The sequence below is a fragment of the Pyrus communis genome, chromosome 11, assembly GCF_041283825.1.
Source record: "Pyrus communis isolate YQ-2024b chromosome 11, ASM4128382v1, whole genome shotgun sequence".
NCBI lineage: Eukaryota > Viridiplantae > Streptophyta > Magnoliopsida > Rosales > Rosaceae > Pyrus > Pyrus communis.
Genome location: NC_142575.1, coordinates 10,682,335 through 10,704,187, shown reverse-complemented (window position 1 = coordinate 10,704,187; position 21,853 = coordinate 10,682,335). Strand labels below are relative to the sequence as shown.

The window sequence follows — 21,853 nt, the reverse complement described above, 5'->3', positions numbered from 1 at the left end:
CCTCAATGTGAATTTACAACCATCTACCCTTGCTGGTCGTTTCATTGGGTGTCTCTTCCTAGGATCTCCTCCAGAGGTGCACTTTGGTGGCTTGTAGCATTTAAAGTGCATTTTGCACTAATTGGTAGGATTATGGGAGTGCTCTTAGCACAGGTAGCTTGCCTACCCTCATTTTTCATGCATCTATTTGGTTCTTCGACCTTTCTTTCGGGTGATGGCGACGGATATGCAGTGGCAGTAGTGCTGTTTTGGTGGATGTGGTTGCTTTACATTTTCATGTCTACACTTTTCTAGTTGTTAGTTGCGTTGGGCTGCTCACTTTGGGCCCATTTCATTGTAATTTTCTTTTATAGAGTTGGAGTTTTGTTTGACTATTCTGGACTCTTGTTTTGAGTTGTTTTCATTTTGTACTAGCTTTCTCTTTTAATGAAATTTATTTTGATTAACCAAAAAAAGATCTTTGGTAAAAACAAAAAAAAAAAAAAAAAAAAAACATAAAATTTAAATTCGTATGCCCCTAGAAATTTTGTAGTGTACTAATATCATGAAATGGAATGGGCCTTTTCCTATGGTCTTTGAAACTATACTTATTGGGCTGATATACATAAGTCTAACGTAATTGGGCCAAGGGTAGTGTTGTACATTTCACTTCTTCAAAGAAAAATGTCTCTGCATTTCACCACATGCAAAGACATTACTATGGAGAATTTTCTTTACATATTTATACGTTCATTTTCGCAGAGAAATTTTTGCTAACATTCACTTTACTCGAACTCCAAGCAAAAAAACGTTAATTTCTTATTTTATAATGGAAGAAGAACACCAATTGATCTTTTGACTGGATGCATGAAGATTTTTATTTTTCAATTAGCCTCTTAAAGTGATTTTATAAAATAATTGATAGTTGTCGGAATGTTTTATCTAATTTACTCAAACCATGTGATATGTCCAATATTTCTAATTCGGCCAAGTCGGCATATGGCTCGCAACAGATGCATACTTTATAATGTCACACTAGTAAAGGAGAACTGTTAAATTGCGAAAAACTTGAGTGTGACGGTCACATCGCATCACACGATTGCCGGTTTACTCACCGACGTGGTATCCTTAGAGAAGTCATCAGGGTCCACTTTATAGACCCAGAGAGAAAAAGCTGCCCCAATTTAAAACCCCACAAGACCAAGACCAAAATCTATGAGCCTATGTGCTTTTTCCACGCAATCCTTCGCGTACGACCACCAAACCCCACCTCACCTTCCTCCAAAAATACAAGGAAGTTTCGTTCCTCGTTCGCCACGCGTAAATACGAAGCCCCATTTCACACGCCCACGCACATCCGACGCACATGACATGTATGTGAAAATGCCTCAATGACATTGACCATACATACATACATACATACACAATCATATCATAGGCAACCGCCATCGTCACCATCCTAAAAATTTGAGAACTTTAACGAAAAGTTTCTGGTATTGTTTATTTTAACGAAAAATCATATTTTTATAATAACAAGTAAATTCTGATACTATTTATTTTCTCTTTTATTTTATCTTTATCATTGAAACGCAAAGTTTTCAAACACTTCTTCATTAGTTTTCTTTTAAAATTTTACATCAAGCTGTACACTACAACAGTAACTGACCCGCAACTCTCTCGGCCTTTAAATACCCACTACCCTCCCACCATCTCACACAACGTCTCCTTGCTCTCTCCCACTCTCCAATTCCTGAAAAACCAGAAGGAAAAGAAACCCGACTAATTTTTCAGAGAAAAACCAATCCTCCATGGCCAAGGTCACACTGCATTCCTCACTCTCCCTCTCCCTCTCTATGCTTTTGGGTTTTGTGTTTCGACTAATGGGTTGGTGTTTGTTTTTGGTTTAATGCAGAAGAAGAACGGCGGCGGCGGCGGTAACACCGCCAGCAACGACGGGGGTGAGAAGAAGAAGGGCGACGGGGGTGAGAAGAAGAAGGGCGACGGAGGTGAGAAGAAGGAGGAAACCCCCATCACTGTCATCCTGAAGATTGACATGCACTGTGAGGGCTGCGCTACCAAGATTGTCAAATGCGTCAAAAGTTTTGCAGGTACGATAATAAATCCTTCAAAACTCATCACATCTCCTTCACGAATTCTAAATTTCCCTTCATTTTCCACACGATTTTCCTCAAAATTTTCACAGCAATGTTCATTTAATGCTTTCTGCATCTGGGTTTTTACCCAAAAATATTCATTTACTTCTTTTTGCATCTGGGTTTTTACTTTTTATTTCCCACAGACGTCAGACTCACTCGTCAAACCCCAGAATTTTTTTTTATTTTTTTCAAAACAAATTCAAAGAAATTTGATTCCGAATATGCTATGTTTCCTACTTTAAGGTTCGTCAAAATTTAGATTCGAACAATTTTTTGATTTTTTGCGGCGGCGTCGTTTGGTTACAGAGGTGGAGACAGTGAAGTCAGAAAGCCAGGCGAACAAGCTGACGGTGGTCGGGAAAGTGGACCCCATCACTCTCCGGGACAAACTCGCCGCCAAGACCAATAAGAAGGTCGATCTCATCTCCCCCCAGCCCAAAAAGGACAACAAAGACGATGGCGACAGCGGCGACGCCAAGAAAAAGCCGCCGGAGAAATCCAACGACGACAAAAAAACCAAAGAGGTGCGTACTTACAACAGCGCACTGGTGCACTGGTTCCCCCTTCGCTAACGTGCGCCAGCCTCAATATTTTCAATTATTTAATTTTTAATTAAATGGTTTGTATATTTGTGTGTGCAGCCTCCGGTGACGACGGCGGTTCTGAAGCTGAACCTCCACTGCCAGGGATGCGTCCAGAAGATCCACAGGATCGTCACCAAGACGAAAGGTGAGCTTATCATCTCCCACTAATTGGCAACTTTTCGCAGTAAAACGCCACCGTTTTTGTGATTTTGGTTTGGTTTTTTAACGTGGGTGACGTGGCAGGGTTCACCGAGATGAGCATCGACAAGGAGAAGGATCTGCTGATGGTGAAGGGCTCGATGGACATGAAGGTTCTGGCAGAGACCTTGAAGGAGAGGCTGAGGAGGTCCGTCGACATTGTCCCGCCGAAGAAAGAGAAGGAGAAGGGCGACAATAACGGCGGAGGCGGGGATAAGAAGAAAAAGGAAGGGGAGGAGGGAAAGGAGGGTGGGAAACTTGAGGGGAACAGGATGGATTTTCCTCCGGGTCCGACCGGGTACGGGCAGCAGATTCCATACGTGATCCCATACGGCCCTGGATACGGAGCACCCGGATACCCGATTCCGCCTCCACCAATGTACATGGGCAACCCGCCGGAGATGTTCAGCGACGAGAACCCTAATGCCTGCTCAATTATGTGAAGAAATTGCTGAATTAAGAAGGGATTAGAGTTAATAAGAAGTTGATATGAAAAAGAGCAGAAAAAACAGGAACTGTAAATAAGAGAATAGACGGGGGTAGATATGAGATAAATTTTGGTGGATCGGGTTCGTCTCTGAACCGGTTTGGAACACTGCGATTTGTTTTTGTTGTTATTCCTACTGTTGTGATCTGGTTTAGTGATGCTATTGTTGGTTACAATTTCAAGTTTCTACTCTTCGGAAATGTTACTTTTGCTCCTTTGAAATATCAATGGAAGACTATTTAGATATAATTCTAAAAATCTTTAAACTGCTCAGAAAAAATACTCGGCCTTTCAAAAAAGATAAGACACAAAGAACTGGAATTTCCAAAAGACATTTGACAAAGTTATGAAATATCTACTCAATCCAGCCATTCTAGTACCGCCAACGGCGTAACGGGACTAAAAGTCTTGTTTACCAAGTGGGTACTTCTAAAAAAATTGCATATTTTGGGGGTATTTTTATTCTAACAACACTCAGATAATCGTCAATAAATCGTAGATAGCGAAAACTTGAATAATATTAACATGGGATGCAATCTTTCAGATTATAAATATAGCTATATTTTGGCTGCTTTTTTTTTTTTTTATGTGGCCAACGTGCGCGTGGCTAGGTGCAAATGCGATCAGGTGCAGTTCAGTTATAATTAAGGTGGTATTAGCAGTTAGCCACTATGCAGCTGGTGAGAGCGAAGGAAGCACTAAAAACGGAAGAAACTTGTTCTTAAGTGTGCGGTTTGGTTTTAGTGGCATACAAATACAACCACTTGGACAATGACATGTCATTAATGTCATTCTCAGCACTTACCCTACATTTGAATTTTGGCTACAAATATATAAACAAAATAAACAAATTATAATGATCAAGAGGATTCTTAATTTCGAAATCTTAATATAAAATTAGTTCAATTTTATCATTTAGTACTACGGTCTAGTGATATTCTTCTTCACTTATAAGTGAGTAGTTTTAGTTTGATTCTCGCCAAAACCGAATTTGAACCACATTATTAATAGCCCTTTATACGGCTTCACCCACTCTTCTACCTCTTGATAGAGATAATATTATTTGTTCGATAAAATTAGTTTAATCTTAATTATAATATTTAGTATTTTTGGGTTGTTGAATATTCTAGTCTATAGTTGGAGGTCAAAGATGGGAACACATTGGCCTAGCATTATTTATCAATTTGATAAGTTATTCTATGGTTAGGATTCTTTTGATTATAATTAACAATCAATTTGGTCCTATGTGACATCCCCAGCATAATTTTAGGAGAGGGCAAAGCTTGAGGAGTACAAGGTTAAAACTTTCTTTTTTGTGTGTGTATGTGTGTATATATATCCACATGTACCTATCTCACTCGTTCTAATGATTTTTAAGTGGCATGTTTACGTGCTTGGAATCGAAACTAAACAAATGCAACTATCAATGGTCAATCTTGAGCTAATTTTCCGAGAATTTAGAAAATTTATCCAAAACTACATAGTCAATAGATGAGAATAACCCCTTAATGAAGTTTTCATCTTATTATAAAATTTAAATGATTGATGTTACTACATAAATTGGCTAAAATGATGAATTTTATAAATTTCAATTGATGAATTGATTAACTTAAATATTGATGACATATCAACAAAATATCTATAAAAAAATAGTGACTATTGTTCTAAAAATTTCCGCTTAGGTCCAGCTTAGGTGCTTGGCAGCTAATCACCGCCCCAATTAGTCCTTAGGAATACGAAAATTAAGAAAGTACGCTCAGACTCACTTAGGAGTCAACCTAAGCCCCCGCCTAAACCTGCCTAGACACCCACCTAGATCTCGACTCTCACTTGGATAGAAAATTGATAACTTTCATTTTGCATTTTAATTTTTTAATAAAATATTAGAAACTTGTTGAATACTTGGATGAACAGTCATTATATGCTTATTTCCATTTTAAATATGTTCTAATACTTTATAACTCATATTTCATTTTATTTTGCAATTTATGTATTCCAATATAATTATGTGTGCGTTTAAGTATAAACAAACACTTATTTATACAATATATAATAAATTTACTTAAATCCACCTAGGTCCTCGCCTAGCCGCTAAGCTCCAACGCTCCAAATAACGTTTAGCATTTTTAGAACCTTGATAGTGACATATAAATCAAACGTTAACAAAATATCTATGAAACCAGGTGCAAAATCAATCAAACGTTAACGAAACATCAATCAAACATAGTGACACATCAATTAAAAATAGACGGACCAGCTAAAATCTCTTTAAATTGCCACTTTAATTGTACGTAGATATTATAAACAAATTTAATCCCTGAGATTGCAACCGTGGAGCAAAAGCAGCACATTTTCCTTGAGGACACCTGTGAATGGATAGGCAATGGGCTGAGGTGTTGTCGTGCACGTTTCAGCGAGCGTACGACGCGACCGTCTCAACATCCCTGCGTCCAATTCATGTCGACCAATTTTGCCTATTTTAAAAGCAGCGGTGCGACTGTGTGAGTGGGACTCACTCTGTCGATACCACGGGCACAATTGACTCTGAGCACTACTGTGGGAGGGAGGCCGCACAACACAATAATTGTTCGTCGATTTCCTATTCGAAATTTGAGAGGGTAACGATTCAATTATTCCTTTCCTCTATGGAAGTCTTTGTTTTTTTACTCAAGAAGAAATAGTTTATATTGATCAGGATAGAGTTTGGTTTTGTTCGGTTTGGTCTCAAATTACAACCAAACTAATGTTAATGTTACAATTCGATTTGGTTTGATTTTAAGCCAATCAACTCAATTAATTAGTAACGGATTTAGTTCAATGATTTCTCTATAACAAATCAAATCAAATTTTATATTGTAAATTGATGAAGAGGATTTTGATGTCAAATTCGAATAGTTATATGATTTTGTACTTGGTAACAAGTAGTGAATATCTATGTATAAAATGGAACATACTAGTACAAAAGTGATGACCAATAAGAAGATACCAAGTGCTACAAAATATATGCGATTTAGTTGTTTAGCCCACTTTTAAATAATTTAAACCAAACCAAACTAATTATGATTATGCTAAATTCATTTGAATACTATATTGTTATACCGTGACAACTAGATCAACTCATTCACATCAGCACAATTAATGCTAGGTTTTACCAGTTTTTGTGACTAATAACGGTTTCTTTGATTTTTTTTTTTTGTGTAAAAGGCAAGAAGCATTTTACAAAAATCTAAATCGCGTCTGATTGCGTTCTATTAGAAGTATCATGTAATCGCTTTTTAAAAAATATATTCAGAAAGCATTTGAGGTAAGTTTTTAATAAACAGTTAAACGTGTTTATCGAATAACAAAGGAGCTTTCAACGTAAACATCTATGAGCATTAAAATGAGATCTACAAAATTATTTCATGATCGTCATCATAAATGACCATGAGAATCAATTCATGAGCCTGGTTTTCCAACAATGAATCTGGCCGGGGAAACGAATAAAAACACACCTTAGAGCAAATTCAAATGAGGAGAAAAAAAAAAATCCACATCAATAGTAACAATAAAAAGATAATTTTCGTATTTTTCAACTGAAATGTCAATTTTTACGTGACATATAAGCTCTTAAGTCAAGCAAATTATCAGTAGCCAATGGGGGTTGTCTACATGTCCCATTAGGTGTCCTTTGCCTACGTCTGAGCTGGCTGGGCTTTTTTTATTTAGGAAAACTAATGAAAATAATTTGAAAACTTTGAGTTTTAACGACAAAATAAAGAGTAAATTGAATAGTATTAGGATTGATTTTTTAGTATAAAAATATGATTTTTCGTTAAAACAAACAGTACAAAGTCTGAGGATATTCCCTTCACCCTCCCTCCTCTCCTGCTATGCTGTCCTATATAGTACCGCCGTATAGGACCAGGCCATACGCCATACGCCATACGCCATGAGCCATGGGACAAACGACATTTCCTGGAAGGTAGCTACGTCCTTAGCGCGTAGGGTACCCTTTAAATCCAGTGGGGTACTACAAACACAATCAGATGCCCACATACAGAACAAAATCAAATTGGTTTTGTTTTGGACCGATTTAGTTACCATTACAAACCGAAGTTACCCACAAAGCATCCCCTCTTTTTGCCCACAAGAAAGGTAGCCACTAGCCACCCTTTTTCTTTTTCCTTTTTTTTTTCACTCCTTTCCCTCTCCCTTCAAAGTTATAAAGTTCCAACTTACAACTATGGTTGAAGCTACACCAAGCACTTATCCAAAGGAAAAAAGGTCGAGTTGTCAAGTACCTACACCAATAAAAATAATACTTCTTTTTAAAGAAAATTGTTTGAATTTTTGCCAAAATTGATTACGTAACCGTGTGATCAGCTGATAACTGATGATTAAGGTGATTATACCACTCAACTAAGTATGGTGTTGTATCAAGTTTTGGTCAAAATTCTCAACTCTTTGTATGATGCCCTTTTTTTTTGTAGGATGCAACAATTTTTGCTTTTAGTTTCCTACATCTTTTTTTTTTGGATTAAGTTGCCTACATCTACACGCTTTCGACTCTCGTGGATGAAAAACTCAATACGAAATATTATGGCTGAGTCTAACCTATTTATGAACTAAATCAAATCTCTCACCCTTGTCAAATATATTAATGCCGTATTCAAAATATAAATTACATACTACTTTAAATAGGATTTCTTGATTAAATTATACTCAGAAGAAATAAAATCATAAATTGAGTTCAAGGCACACTCTAAAAAAATCAAGTAAATAAACTTTAAAAAAAAAATTATTATTACTAAAGAAAGAGGATGATCCGAAACTATTACAATAATTTTATGAGAAATTCAAACCGAAAAATATGAATAAAAATTCAACACTCTATCTACTAAAATATTAAATTACCTGGAAGTAAAGAAACTGCTCTTTGCCACTAATAAATTCGCTTTCGGTAATTAAATAAAATAGAAACCAACAAAAGAAAGTAATACTTTTAGGGCATAAAAAAAACACTTTTAATTGCATACCACTCTTTGCAAGTGTAAATTAAGGAGGAGACACACGAGCTTGCATTAGAAGTTCGTGTAACGTGCGTGTGTGGTCCATCATGAGTCATGACCCTGTTAATATTTTGATAAGGACGATGTCATGTCATGCTACATATACATCATGCGTGGATGGTGATGCCACATACCATGCCATGGCAAGTGACAACGATGCCCTCGGTTTAGTCTGCCTATGAGAAAAAGACACGAACTTTCCCGAAAGGGTGGGTGGGTAAAAGGGGAAAGTAGGACAAAAAGAACCCAAAACGCTTATTGGCATCGAAATTAATTTTGTCAACAATGTGATTGCAACCAAATTCCAAAATTTCTTTCATGTATTAACTGTATAAAATTATCCAAACTCCTAGGTTATTTTCATACATTTGTAGGTTAATTACTCAAAACCTACACATATTTTCTTCCCTACTAATTTTTATTTAATTAAAATTTTGATTGGTAACTATTTTAAAAATTTCAATTTATAAAGAATTAAAACTTCAACTAGAATTTAAAACGTATAACAGTAAAATTTAAAAGTAGTTACCTAACTATTTTTTTAGTTTTCAAAAAAAAATAAAAAAAAAGAAAAAGAAAAGAAAAACTAAAATTTAAAGACAAGCCTCGTGTATGAGTTGACTGACTAAAGTAACAAAGTCGTTTATGTATTGTACATTTTATGCGAATTATTATAAGAGTTTTAAAAGTTTTAGGCTAAAAATCGCCCAAGATTTTGAGTAAATTTATGTAGTTTATCATTCGACATCAAAGAGTAATATCGGCTAGGGAGCCAAATATAATGAAGGAATTAAATACAAGAAAAGAATATGAATATTCTACCTACGCATCAACCTCACAATTAAATTAAGTAGTCAACTTCTTGAGAAAATATTTTCTTTTCTGTACGCACAATAGTATTTGAAAAATAAAAATAAAGTTAAAGAAACGCATGTGATCAAAGGGTTTGCTTGGAATCTTCTTTTCTTAGACGTGATCATTGCATGGCATGACCTCAAACCCATGTGAGAGTGAGTATTTTGTAGGCTGTGTCAAAAGGTTAAAGGTCGACGAAATAAAAGATGAACAATTGCGATACATCGAAAGTCTCTTTCACTTTCGTCGTCGTATGGCTTGTAATAATCTGTCTTTCAGCAGATACGTTGCCTCTTTCGTTGCCTGAGACGTTAATTTGTCAAGTCAAAATTTTTGCTTTTGGAGAAATTTGATCAATGTAAATTCGATACATTGCAAGATATATGATTGATCTGTGAAGCACATAGTTTATTGGTTTAATCAATTTGTGATCGAGAACACCTAAAAGGAAGTTGAAATTATGCACACGTTTGGTCATGATGAAGGGTTGAGGGCAAAGAACAAACTCCTTGGTGTGTCAAAACCATTGAGCATGGAGATATATGATGAGAGTGTTTTAAGAGTTTAAACTCTCTAAAAGTTAGCCACATGCTTGCAAAAAGCAAAGCAAAATGACCTTCATCATTTCATCACTATCAAAACTTTATTAATTAACCACATTTATAGTTACATAACTAGTCCTCAAATCTTGACCTCCTTTTTTTCTCAGAAATACCAACAACAAAAAATAAAAATCTTGACCTCCTTTCTTTTTCTAAAAGAACACTATCCTCAAGTTTTGTACGTATTCCCTTAATCAATGAATATCGTACCATTTTCAAAAAAAAATAAAAATAATAATAGTTTTTTTTTTATTATAAATTTTTTCAATACAACGACATTAAAAGTGGAATAAGTTAAGTCACTCTATAAATTAGTTATGGACTTATAATAATTTACTATTAAACTCGTTATCTACATGAGTCTTTTTATGTAAGTAAAAGAGTTAACTTTTCTCTCTTGAAGGGGTTTTATTAGTTCTTCTCCAAAGGTGCCATCTGCTGAGAACCGGCGAGGTGTGACATCTTCAACCGAAGCTGAATGGTTTGAGTGAGAACAAAACAATATATCTCTCATCCATCAAGAATCGAACCTAAAACTTATCGCTTAAAGAGTAACGAAATATACTACTAAATTGCTTGAAAATATGGCCTTGACTTTTGATTCAAAAATTCTAAGAGCTTAATAAAACAAGAAAAGAAAAATAAAAACAAAGATGAAGAAAGAATGGAATCATTTAAGTCAAGAAGATAAAGTCTTCTTTATGATGAAAAACCATTTCAAATGCGGACACAAAAGGCTTTCTTTTTCATGGTCTTTACTATTTCAAAGCATTTCGTTTACAGCCCCCACAAGAAGTTATATTATGCGTATATCCATATACCGTAGATTACGTACAAAGAGCTCGGATTTCTTTAAGCCTACATTCTGTCATTAAAATGATGTGATGATCTAGCTTACAAAAAGGGATGCTAAGCAACCTTCTTACTCGAGCTTTCTCGTTTTTCTGATTTTCCTCCATGTTGTTTTATGATAAGAACTCTTTACTTTTTATGTTATTTTTTTTAAATCAATTCTAAAAAATAGGTAAATTAGAAATTGTAGTGTGCGAGTAATGTTGTCAAAATTTCAAGGTTGGAGTGAGAAACACAATTTATCTGTTTATTAGATAATTGTTAAATGGCTAAACGATTTCAGAATTAATTAATTCTTTACCAAGATGACATGATCTTCAAAGGGTTACGTACAAAATAGAATGAGAAAGAAGTCGATGGGGCATAATGTTAAGGTTGATTATATTCTCCCAACAAAAGTTAAACCATGTTTGCTCTTTGAACACTACCTTAGTATATTCGTGTTAAGAGAGGTGAATATTCTCATTAGGAATAACTCTTTAGTTCCTAAAAGATTTTAATTATTAAGACAAAAATATGGCGAAGGGATAAACTTTTTCTTTCTTTATCCACCTTTTAAGACCTTTGCAGTTTGCATGTCAAATTCCAAAGTTCTCATTCACCTTTATTTTTCCTTTTCCACAGCCGCCTGGGCAGAAAAAGTGGAGCCCTAATTGATATTATTAATTAGACTGATTTTTTTTTTATCAACAATTTTTTTTTTTATCAACAAAATTATTTACACTAAAGGAAAGGAGCTGAGTTTAACCTTACAATAGACTAGTAATAATGTGGTTCAACTTCTCATTTGACGAGAATTAAACTTAAAACATCTCACTTACAAGTGAAGAGAACTACTACAAGACCGATATTAATTAGATTGATTTGAAGTTTTTCTTATATTTTATTTTGCTATATTAGTTATATTGAGAGATGCGATTTTTAATACTGAGAAGCGGGAATGTTTATGCTAATCACGGTGCAAGTGTAAATGCTATTAAACACTGGAGGTACAAATATATTGTCAAAAGTTCTTTATTTCATAGAGCCTCAAATTAAGCCAAAAAAATGTGGACTTTATGTAATGTATGATCTTCATAAATAGGAGGTAATTACTAGAATTAGCGATCTTTTAAAGAAATTCCTCGTGTTGCATCCAAATTTATTTCCTATACATACATATATATATATATATATATATGTATGTATGTATATAAAACATGATCTTGATTAACATGTAACGGAGGAATATTACCGAACAGAACAAATGAGCAATGTTCTTTAAAGTGTGAAAATTTGACTCATAAATGACTAGATAATCAAGTATTGAATTCCGTCAATAACTAATTTAACAAAATTTAACGCTTGATAAAAAAATAAAAAAACGTTTTGATATCCATCAGGATTGAGAGAGCGGACAGTCAAAACTTTTTAAATTTGGCAGTTTGGTGAAAGTCCTCCCACGAACCTCCACCGACTCACTATCAATACAACTTCATGAGAAGGAATGCATGACACCAACTCCCTGACAAAGCATAACATTCAATTCTGAGCCAATTTATCCCATTTGAAGATGCTGCAAGATTTGCTGGTAAAGGTAGTTGCAAATAAAACCTCAAATATCACCCCAAGTCACTTTGCTCCTGTTATCAAGAATAAACTTTTAGGTCTAGCACGGTCCACCGCCAACATAGCCAATATTGACAAATATCAAACACCACCACATATTGACAATTGTAAGTTTGCAATTTGCAATATCAACAACAAATGGTAGAAAAGTTTTTATTCTTATTTTCACAAACAATAGTATTAATGAGTTAAATTGTTAGTTGTTGAAGAGAAATTGATAGGAATCAAACCCGTACCAGAGTGCATAGTCATGATTGTTTTTCGTCATGTACTAAAGCAACATCGACACAAGTGGTAGAAAAGTTCAAACGAATAAAGATTCGATAATTTGAAGCATGAAAAATCAATTAGAAAACATGAAAAGTGACGGCAATTTGTGACATTAGTCTTTCAAGGAGCTCCGTCACTCCCCCTGTCCTAATCATAGCAACGCTGCACTGTAGAAAACAAAACATACACATTCCGGTAATTGCGGATTCTGTACAATCAGCGTAAATCCGTCCATGTCGCTACTAACAATCACACGTATATTCAGCACATGGACACATAGAAGGAATGAAACAAGAGAGCTCTCAATACTAACTCCACCGAGAAGTATTTTCATCGTTATCATCAAGAACGAGTTTGACTCCATTGTTCTTAAGAGCATTGACAATAGCCCAAATCTTGGTGCGGTTCCTAAAACCCTTCTTCTCGACTTCGTTATTTACATTGACGTGAATCCCTCGTCCCTGTCCCTCATCAAGACCTTCCACCTTGAGTCTCCTAGCCAACACCTCTCCAACAACTGCCGCTGCCTTTGCGTTGCAAGACCTTCCACATTCGAGTGAGCCCTTGATTGAGTGTTCAACTGTAGATGCTGATACAACAATCCTGCCATTATTTCTGTCCACTACGTTTGCTGTAATGTACTTCAATGATATGAACATTCGTAGCACGTACCGCTTCACAACCGTCATTCTGAGACAGTCCTGCTGTTTTTCGTTTAATAAAAGCATATTGGATATGAAAACATTTATCAACCAAACAAAGATACTAAACTCTGGTGGTTAATTCTCCTCAAGGGGTGTACATAGACACTTTTAGTTATCGTAACCCACAGCCACAGGGTAAGTTCTAACCAAATTCATTTAAGCACTGACAGAACGGTGATAACACACTTGAATCAAACTGGTTGCACCTTCCACCCAATTTTTATCAAACAGGTAGAACCAAATACTAATTGCTTCGACGTGTTAAATAAAGATATAATTTAAAAAAAAAAAATTCCTTCAAATACAACATGCTAACTAATGCATTATTGTAGGCCTGATTGCCAAGATATACAGGACCGAATAAATCCAGGTTCCCAAAATTGTAAGTTCAGATGCATCTTAATGGACATTCCGAAACAATTTGAGTCCAACTTTGGTACACAAATTTAATCTGACTCCCACTCCCACCAAACCATCTGATAAACTGAAATCCTGAAAGTGAAAGGAACGTGCATTCTTTGTTGCTCCGCCACCTCAAAAGTTTCACACAGACACTGATTTGTTAGTCCTTAGTGGTTGTAAGACTAGTTGTAGGGCTGATGATTGAAGACAGGGAAATCCAACAATATCAATTTACCTTAGAGTTCCCTTTCTCCACAGAGGGAAGCAGAAAAAATAAACACGCTCGTCAAAACCAGTTTCCGTGTTCCTAGCAAAGAAGTTGCATATTTGGAAGTTCCACAAAGTGGAAAGGTTATTCAAGTGTCAGAGGTATCTTATAATGCTTAACCTTAATTTTCACCCAAGTACATGCTATTAACAGCAATGCCAGCATATATCGGTCTTAGAGATAACACCAAAACATATTTGATTCTACTCAAAAGCAACTGACAGAAATATCTCTGATTACCCTAGCCGTAAGTAGAACCAGAAGCAAGTAATACATAACATAAGATATAGCTTCTGCAACTCTACTACTAATGGTAAGAAACACCAAAACCAGACTAGCGCACGGTTCTTATGAAGTCGGAGCAACGCATATAGACGTGCATTTGTAAATTCACTAAATTCATATACTGAGATAATCGTATTTTGATTTACTAGATCAAAGAGCAAACCACAACCTCCAAGCATGAACAAATAACATGAAAACGATGATAGTCAATCAACCTTCAATGAACTCGATACGAAAGAACACGAAAAGTAGTAAGATTGTACCTCAAACGAAACAAATACGAAACTCCTCGACCAAGTTCAACCTTTTTAGCTCTCTTGCAGGATATCAAACTACATTAAGCTGTTAGAATAAGAAGAAAACTAAACCATCAGAAATCTTTATCCAAAAGTAGAGGGAAACACAAACACTGAGGAAACAAAAGAAGAAACCAGGAAAATAAAAAGTAAAGGACTGTGATGCCCAAATCCAAAACAAAAAAGCAAACCAGGACAGCTCAAAAATTCAAATAACACACACCCTTTCGCATGCTTAAAAAAAAAAAAAAAAAAAACCATAATTTCCTAATCCTGGATTATTACTTGCTTATGAAGTGGAGGGGGCAATCGACCAAAAATTCACAGCATAAAATAATTAATCATAAAAATACATTTTTGAAAAATGATTAAACACGTCTATTTATTCTGAAGGAAGAAAACATGAACGGACGAGAGAGAGAGAGAGAGAGAGAGAGAGAGAGAGATAGAGAGCAATTCACGTACCTGTCGGGAACAAGGCTGAAGGCTTGGTGGGGTGGAAGCGTGGGAGTGTGACCGAGTGCCGAACGACGGAACGAGGAAAGTGGGGAGAAGGAGAAGGAAAGCCAACGGGTGGGCTGGCGTGGGTAACGGGCTATTGGAGGGTTGTGGTGCCTATTGGGCTACTGGGTTCAATTTTGACAAGTTAATGGACACCCAAGACCCCAAGTTCTCCTTCGTCTAAATTTCAAAATTGCACAAGACGATATTTTAATTTAAACTCTCTAATCAATGCGGAGAGATGATTAAATAAATAAATAATCTTTGCGTATGGCAAACTAAGAGGGATGTATTCAAATGAGATTTTGAGGGATTTTAATTATTTTAATGAATATAGGGGTATTCAATCAGGATTTTAAGTGATTCTTTGAAATTCAATATGCATTTAATCAAGATTTTAAGATAGTTTATTAAATCCTTATAAATCTGGGTGTATTCAATTAGCATTTTAAAGAAGTTTATAACATTTCAAGTGTATTCGATTAGAATTTGATTTTAAAGAATTTTCAAAGGTTGAGGAATTAAAGGGAATTAGAGAGATTTTGTAATGTATTTTAAGCATCCACAAATCTCTCCCTACGAGATTTCGAGGGAATTGAATCAAAATTTTACATGGAATCTCTACAAATTAATTAAACTCTAGAAAAATCCATGTATTTATAAATCCATTAAAATCTCTCTAATTCCCAATTGAATACACCCTCCAAAATATAAGCACAAATGGTAGGCACACAATCACCCTAATAAACTAACTTGATTCACACATATCACAAATTGGCAAGGATGGGGCTATCTCCGGAACAACATGTAGTGTGATTTGAAGAACCCCTGATATTATTGATCTCTTATTCAAGGATGGTACTATTATGTAGTTTGATGCAGGACACTCTTTTTCACTTCGATCAGGTGGAAATCCTGACAAGGTTTTTATTGAAGCCCAATGTGACAACCTGTTTTGTATGTATTTGCTAAATCTTATCAATGAATATTGTACTTTTCTCAAAAAAAAGAAAGAAAAAAAAAAAAAAAAAAAAAATATATATATATATATATATATATATATATTTAACCTTCAAACACTTTTCTAAGACTATCTAAAATTCTATATATACTAAAACCCAGTTCAGCATCTTCACTGTTCCTAAGCACAGTGAAAGGATGAAACTACCCCTCTTCAAGTGTTTTTCTCTTCCTTTATTTCTCATCTTCACAGTAAAATTACGAATTTGCCCATATAGATACATGTCATGTGTTGGTGCGCTGTCGTTGCCTATACGTTACAGCGTTCCCCTCTTCTCGACAACACACTTTCAATGAGACTATAAATTGTTTCTCCAAATAGTTTACCCAAACCACCGCTACCACCGATTCATTCAAATCCGTAGAATCTCGCTGCATAACCAATCAACAACGCAGAGCTTTCTTCATCCACAGCAACTTATCGATCCACCTCAACGCCATGTGCGCAACAACTAGCACAATCCCAACCAGCAGCGGCACCCAAACATTCACCATCGCCTAGGAAGAACAAAGAAGTGGTGGAAATCACTATTTTGTCATGGTAAGACAAAGAAGTGGTGGAAATCACACATAAGAGTCAAATTTGCTGCACACATGAGAAGAACCACAAGAGCACAGCGGATAAAGAAATTGCAATAGATTATATGGATATGCCCAAGTAAAGTGTAGTAACAAATAGACTAGCAACAAGTAAGCACAAAGAGATGCATGCATGCATTCTGAATTGACTTCCCTATAATGGAAACTCCCCCAGAATTAATTCGCTTCATGTAAACACTTCCTCATAATTCAAAATTATAACTTCATTTATCTGATGAGAGACAATGACTCAACAGAAAGAAGTGATGACTATTGAAACATGAATTTGAGCAAGGGCATAGACAAAGCACCCAAACAACCAAAGGCAACTCATTAAGATGATAGAGATCAAGATAACAGTTGAAACTTTGCACTAAGAGACAACCAACAACATACTGACTAAATGAGAACGAATTACAATGTAGCTTAAATATCTATGCTTCCAAGAGGTAGGTAATTTGGAGAACACAAAAAGTAGACGTGCAATGAAGTTCTCAATAGACAAATCTTCAAAGGCATACACAAACATTAATAATGAGATTAACAAAAGCTTATAATCCTTCAGTGATGTGTCAAGGTATGGGAGAAAGGATTTTGGGTAGCCATCTTAAAATCATAGAACCAAGCATTTAATCTCAAAAGCATTTTCAAAGTTAATCAAGCTTTTAATAATCTATTGACTTAAGAGACAGCACTTCCTACATAATATGGACAATGGACAAGACTTGCAAAAAGCAATGCATAAGCCTTGAAGGAAAAGCCAACTTTGATGAGGAACTTTGAGTGAGGCACCAATTTGAGAAATGCCAAGGTCATTTGAATGAAGGTGAAATATTGATGAATCATCGTTGATATTTAAGAGAATTTGATACATGACTTACGAAGGGGGATCTTAAGGCACTACTCATGACATTGCATGGAAGGCTAAATTAAGGGATTTTCCCATTTGATAATACATTCTTTCTTTTGAAGATACCCCTTTCATAAAACACTCTCTCATTTGAACCTTTGACATCAAGATAATAGGGAGAACATTTGACATCATAGTGAATAATTAACCAAGGATAATCCCAAAAATATCATAAATGTTTGACAGTTAAGATAAGCAATAGAGAGACAAAACGTATGTATCTGATGAGCATGCTAACAAGATAGATACTACCTGGAAGTATAGATATTCAAACAATTTAGTTCATTGCAGAAAGACCAATAGACCATTGAAGATCTTTGTACCTTCAATTATCTAGGGCTTTAGTGAATATGTCAACTAGTTGTTTTTCAGTTGGCACAAAGTTTAGTGTAAGAATCTTAGCTTCCACTAGATCTCTAGTGAAGTGATACCTACTGTCAATGTGTTTGGTTCTCGAATGTTGGACATGATTCTTAGAGATATCAATTGCACTCAAGTTATCACAATAAACAAGAAAGGTGGATTGAGATATACCATAGTTACTAAGCATTTGTTTCACTCACATCAGTTGAGTGCAACAGCTCCTGGCAGCCACATATTCTGCCTGAGCAGTAGATAAAGAGACACAATTTTGCTTCTTGTTGTGCCAAGCAACCAAATTGTACCCAACATATAAAGCTCCCCCTGAGGTACTATTTCGATCGTTAATACACCCAGCCCCATCAGCATCATTGTACCCAACCAGGTTTGTGTTGGTGTCATGAGTATACTGAAGTCCATACTCCCATTCACATACTTGATGACCCTCTTGACTACTTGTAAGTGAGACTCCTTGGGACAGCTTTGAAACCGTGCACACACCCTAACAACTAATGTGATGTTTACTCGACTAGCAGTCAAGTAGAGTAAGCTTCCAGTTATGCTTCTATACAAAGTCTGATCAACATCCTTGCCACTTCAGTCCTTATGAATTTGGGCACAAGTGCTTATGGGAGATCTAGCAGCTTTTGACCCTCTAAACAAACTTCTTCACCAAATTCTTCGCATTATTTGTTTGAGAGATGAAGATGTCTTCATTTTCTTATTTCACTTGAAGTCCAAGGAAGTAGTTTAATTCACCAACCAAACTCATCTCAAATTCACCTGTCATCATATCGATAAATTGTTTCACAAGAGAATCAGAAGTAGATCCAGCAACTATGTCATCCATATATACTTAAGCAATCACAACATGAGATTTAACCTTTTTAACAAACAAGGTTTTATCAACATAACCATGAGTGTAGCCATGAGTAAGAAGATAAGACGACAACCTATCATACCAATCACGTAGGGCTTGTTTGAGACCTAGAGAGCCTTTCTCAGTTTGTACACCTCATCTGGCTTGTGAGGATCCTCAAAGCTCTTTGGTTAGTCCACGTAGACCTCCTCATTAAAATATCCATTAAGGAATGCGGTTTTGACATCCATTTGAAAAAGCTTGAACTTTAAATGGTATGCAATTGCACATAGAAGTCTGACTGATTTAAGACGAGTAAAAAAAGTGAAGGTTTCATCAAAATCAACACCTTCAAGTTGAGAGTATCCTCGAGAATCAAGCATGGCCTTATTTCTGATTACATTCCCTGACTCATCAGACTTGTTCTTGTAAATCCATTTTGTCCCAATAACATTAGTGTTCGATGGACGATCAACAAGGGACCAGGCTTCATTCCTCTCAAAATAATCCAGCTCTTCCTGCATGGCTAAGATCCATTCATCATCAGTTAGAGTATCTTTGATATTCTTAGGCTCAATCCGGGAAACATAGCAAACATTTGCAACTTCATCAGCTATTTGTCTTCGTGTTCTAACGTTTTTGTCAATCAGACCCACAATTTCCTCATCACGATGACCTTTAGCCCACTTTGGTTTGTCCTTGAATAAAACATGAGAGTCTTGATCAGTGCTTGATTCACTGTCAATGTCACTTTCTGACACCACACTTGACTCACTAGAAGCATCACCATTATCCTTAGAAAATGGAAATAACACATCGTCATTTTCAGTTGCCAAAGAGGGAGGGACATCAATGTCATCAATCTTGACATTTATGGACTCCATGATGGTCTTTGTCCTCAGATTATAAACTCTTAGGCCTGACTTGTGTTGAAGTACCCCAAGAAGATTCCTTCATCACTCTTAGTGTCATACTTTGCAAGATGTTCTCAATCATGTAGAATGTAGCACACACTCCCAAAGACTTTCAAATACTTTACCATTGGCTTTTTACCCATCTAGAGTTCATAGGGAGTCACATTAGTTCCAGTTCTGAGGAACATATGATTTGTCCTTGAATAAAACATGAGAGTCTTGATCAGTGCTTGATTCATTGTCAATGTCACTTTCTGACACCACACTTGACTCACTAGAAGCATCACCATTATCCTTAGAAAATGGAAATAACACATCGTCATTTTCAGTTGCCAAAGAGGGAGGGACATCAATGTCATCAATCTTGACATTTATGGACTCCATGATGGTCTTTGTCCTCAGATTATAAACTCTTAGGCCTGACTTGTGTTGAAGTACCCCAAGAAGATTCCTTCATCACTCTTAGTGTCATACTTTGCAAGATGTTCTCAATCATGTAGAATGTAGCACACACTCCCAAAGACTTTCAAATACTTTACCATTGGCTTTTTACCCATCCAGAGTTCATAGGGAGTCACATTAGTTCCAGTTCTGAGGAACATATGATTTGAGATGTAGCAAGCAATGTTCATTGCCTTGCCCCAAAAGTGCTTTGCCAAGTTTTTGTTGTTAAGTAGCACCCTAGTCATCTCAATCAAAACAGGATTTTTCCTTTCCACTACACCATTTTGTTGAGGGGTGATTGGAGCAGAAAATTCATGCTTAATGTCATTGGTTGAACAGAAATCATCAAAGTGAGCATTCTCAAATTTGGTTCCATGATCCGTTCTGATTCTGACTAGAGCATAATGGCTAGACAGAGATTCATTCAACATTACTTTGTACACAGTGAAGAACTGTTGAAAGGTATCAGATTTTTCCCTTAAAAAGCAAACCCAAGTGAATCTAGAGTAGTCATCCACAAGTACTAAAATGTACTTCTTGCCACCAAGAGATAATGTCTGAATTGGTCCAACAAGATCCATATGAATCAATTGAAGAGGCTTAGTTGTTCCGATGTCAATCACTTTCTTGTGTGCCACTCTAGATTGCTTTCCCATTTGACATGGTCTGCAAACATATGAGTCAGAAATAGAAAAAGGTGGCAGCATTCTCACAACCTCATGTTTGGATAACTTCTTAAGGTCTTTGAAGTTCACATACCCAAGTTTCTTATGCGACAGAACACTAGCTTCATCAGTAGCTTTATGGCACTTGGGGTATTTAGCAACTTTAAAGACATTAAGAATGTAGTAATTGTCTCATATCTCAGAACTACAAGCAAGTTCTTTCCATGTTCATCTATAATTTGACACCCTCTTTTTGAGAAACACACTTCATCAGCCACATCATCACACAACTAGCTAATGCTAATACGATTTAACTTTAACCCATCAACATAGCTAACATTTTCAAGCTTAGGTAATCCAAGGATCTTGACAACATATTTCCCTATGATCTAAGACTTGTCTCCACCACCACCAATAAAGGGAGTAAGAGATGAGAAAGCCTCCTTGTCTCCAGTCATGTGATGAGATCATCCACTATTAAGATACCATACATTTAGCTTGGCAACAGATAGAGCATTTAGAACAATAAGGCACCTGTTTGAGTCTTTCTGAACCCACTTCAAACTTTGCTTAATATTTCCAGATGAAGAAGAATGAACAAGCTGAGCAATTCTGTTGACTTCGATGACCAGATGGTCCACCTGATCCTTCAGTAAGTTGGGCTTTCCAGAGTACAATTTTCTACATTTTGAATGAATGTGCCCAACTTCACCACAATGATGACACATAGGAACAGATCTTGTCTTTGGACATGGTTTGACATTCTAAGATATAGGCCTACATTTTCTCACAAATTTTGTTTTGGTGGGAATAGAATTTGAGCCACTTTCTACAAAACCAATACCACTTTTGTCACCGTGTAGTTTCCCAAAACTAAGCATCTTGTCAATTTTTTTCAACTCCAACAGTAAGGTGAATAACTTTATCATCTACCTCATTCAGCTCAAGTAGCTATTTTTTGTTAGCCTCATGATACATCACATTGTTTGCCTTCAACACATGAG

At 35.9% G+C, this 21,853-nt stretch overlaps 2 protein-coding genes across 10 annotated transcripts; one reads left to right on the top strand and one right to left on the bottom strand.

Moving 5' to 3' along the window:
- The first annotated feature begins 1,331 nt into the window (after nt 1-1,331).
- LOC137741910 (heavy metal-associated isoprenylated plant protein 3) lies at nt 1,332-3,586 on the top strand. Its single transcript, XM_068481610.2, has 5 exons — nt 1,332-1,796; nt 1,892-2,087; nt 2,442-2,659; nt 2,777-2,864; nt 2,963-3,586. The coding sequence occupies exons 1-5, from the start codon at nt 1,788-1,790 to the stop codon at nt 3,358-3,360; spliced, it is 909 nt and encodes a 302-aa protein (XP_068337711.2). The 5' UTR covers nt 1,332-1,787; the 3' UTR covers nt 3,361-3,586.
- A 9,081-nt stretch (nt 3,587-12,667) lies between these two features.
- LOC137743359 (uncharacterized) lies at nt 12,668-15,218 on the bottom strand. Of its 9 annotated transcripts, none has more exons than XM_068483241.2 (3): nt 15,063-15,218; nt 14,565-14,643; nt 12,668-13,343 (listed from the first exon to the last, which is right to left on the bottom strand). In XM_068483241.2, the coding sequence occupies exon 3, from the start codon at nt 13,329-13,331 to the stop codon at nt 12,951-12,953; it is 381 nt and encodes a 126-aa protein (XP_068339342.2). In that variant the 5' UTR covers nt 13,332-13,343; nt 14,565-14,643; nt 15,063-15,218; the 3' UTR covers nt 12,668-12,950. The 9 variants fall into 9 exon arrangements, with proteins under 9 accessions (XP_068339342.2, XP_068339345.2, XP_088536780.1 ...); XM_068483244.2 differs by having other exon boundaries at nt 12,668-13,332; XM_088680654.1 differs by having other exon boundaries at nt 12,668-13,942; nt 15,063-15,217.
- Between the last annotated feature and the right edge of the window lie 6,635 nt (nt 15,219-21,853).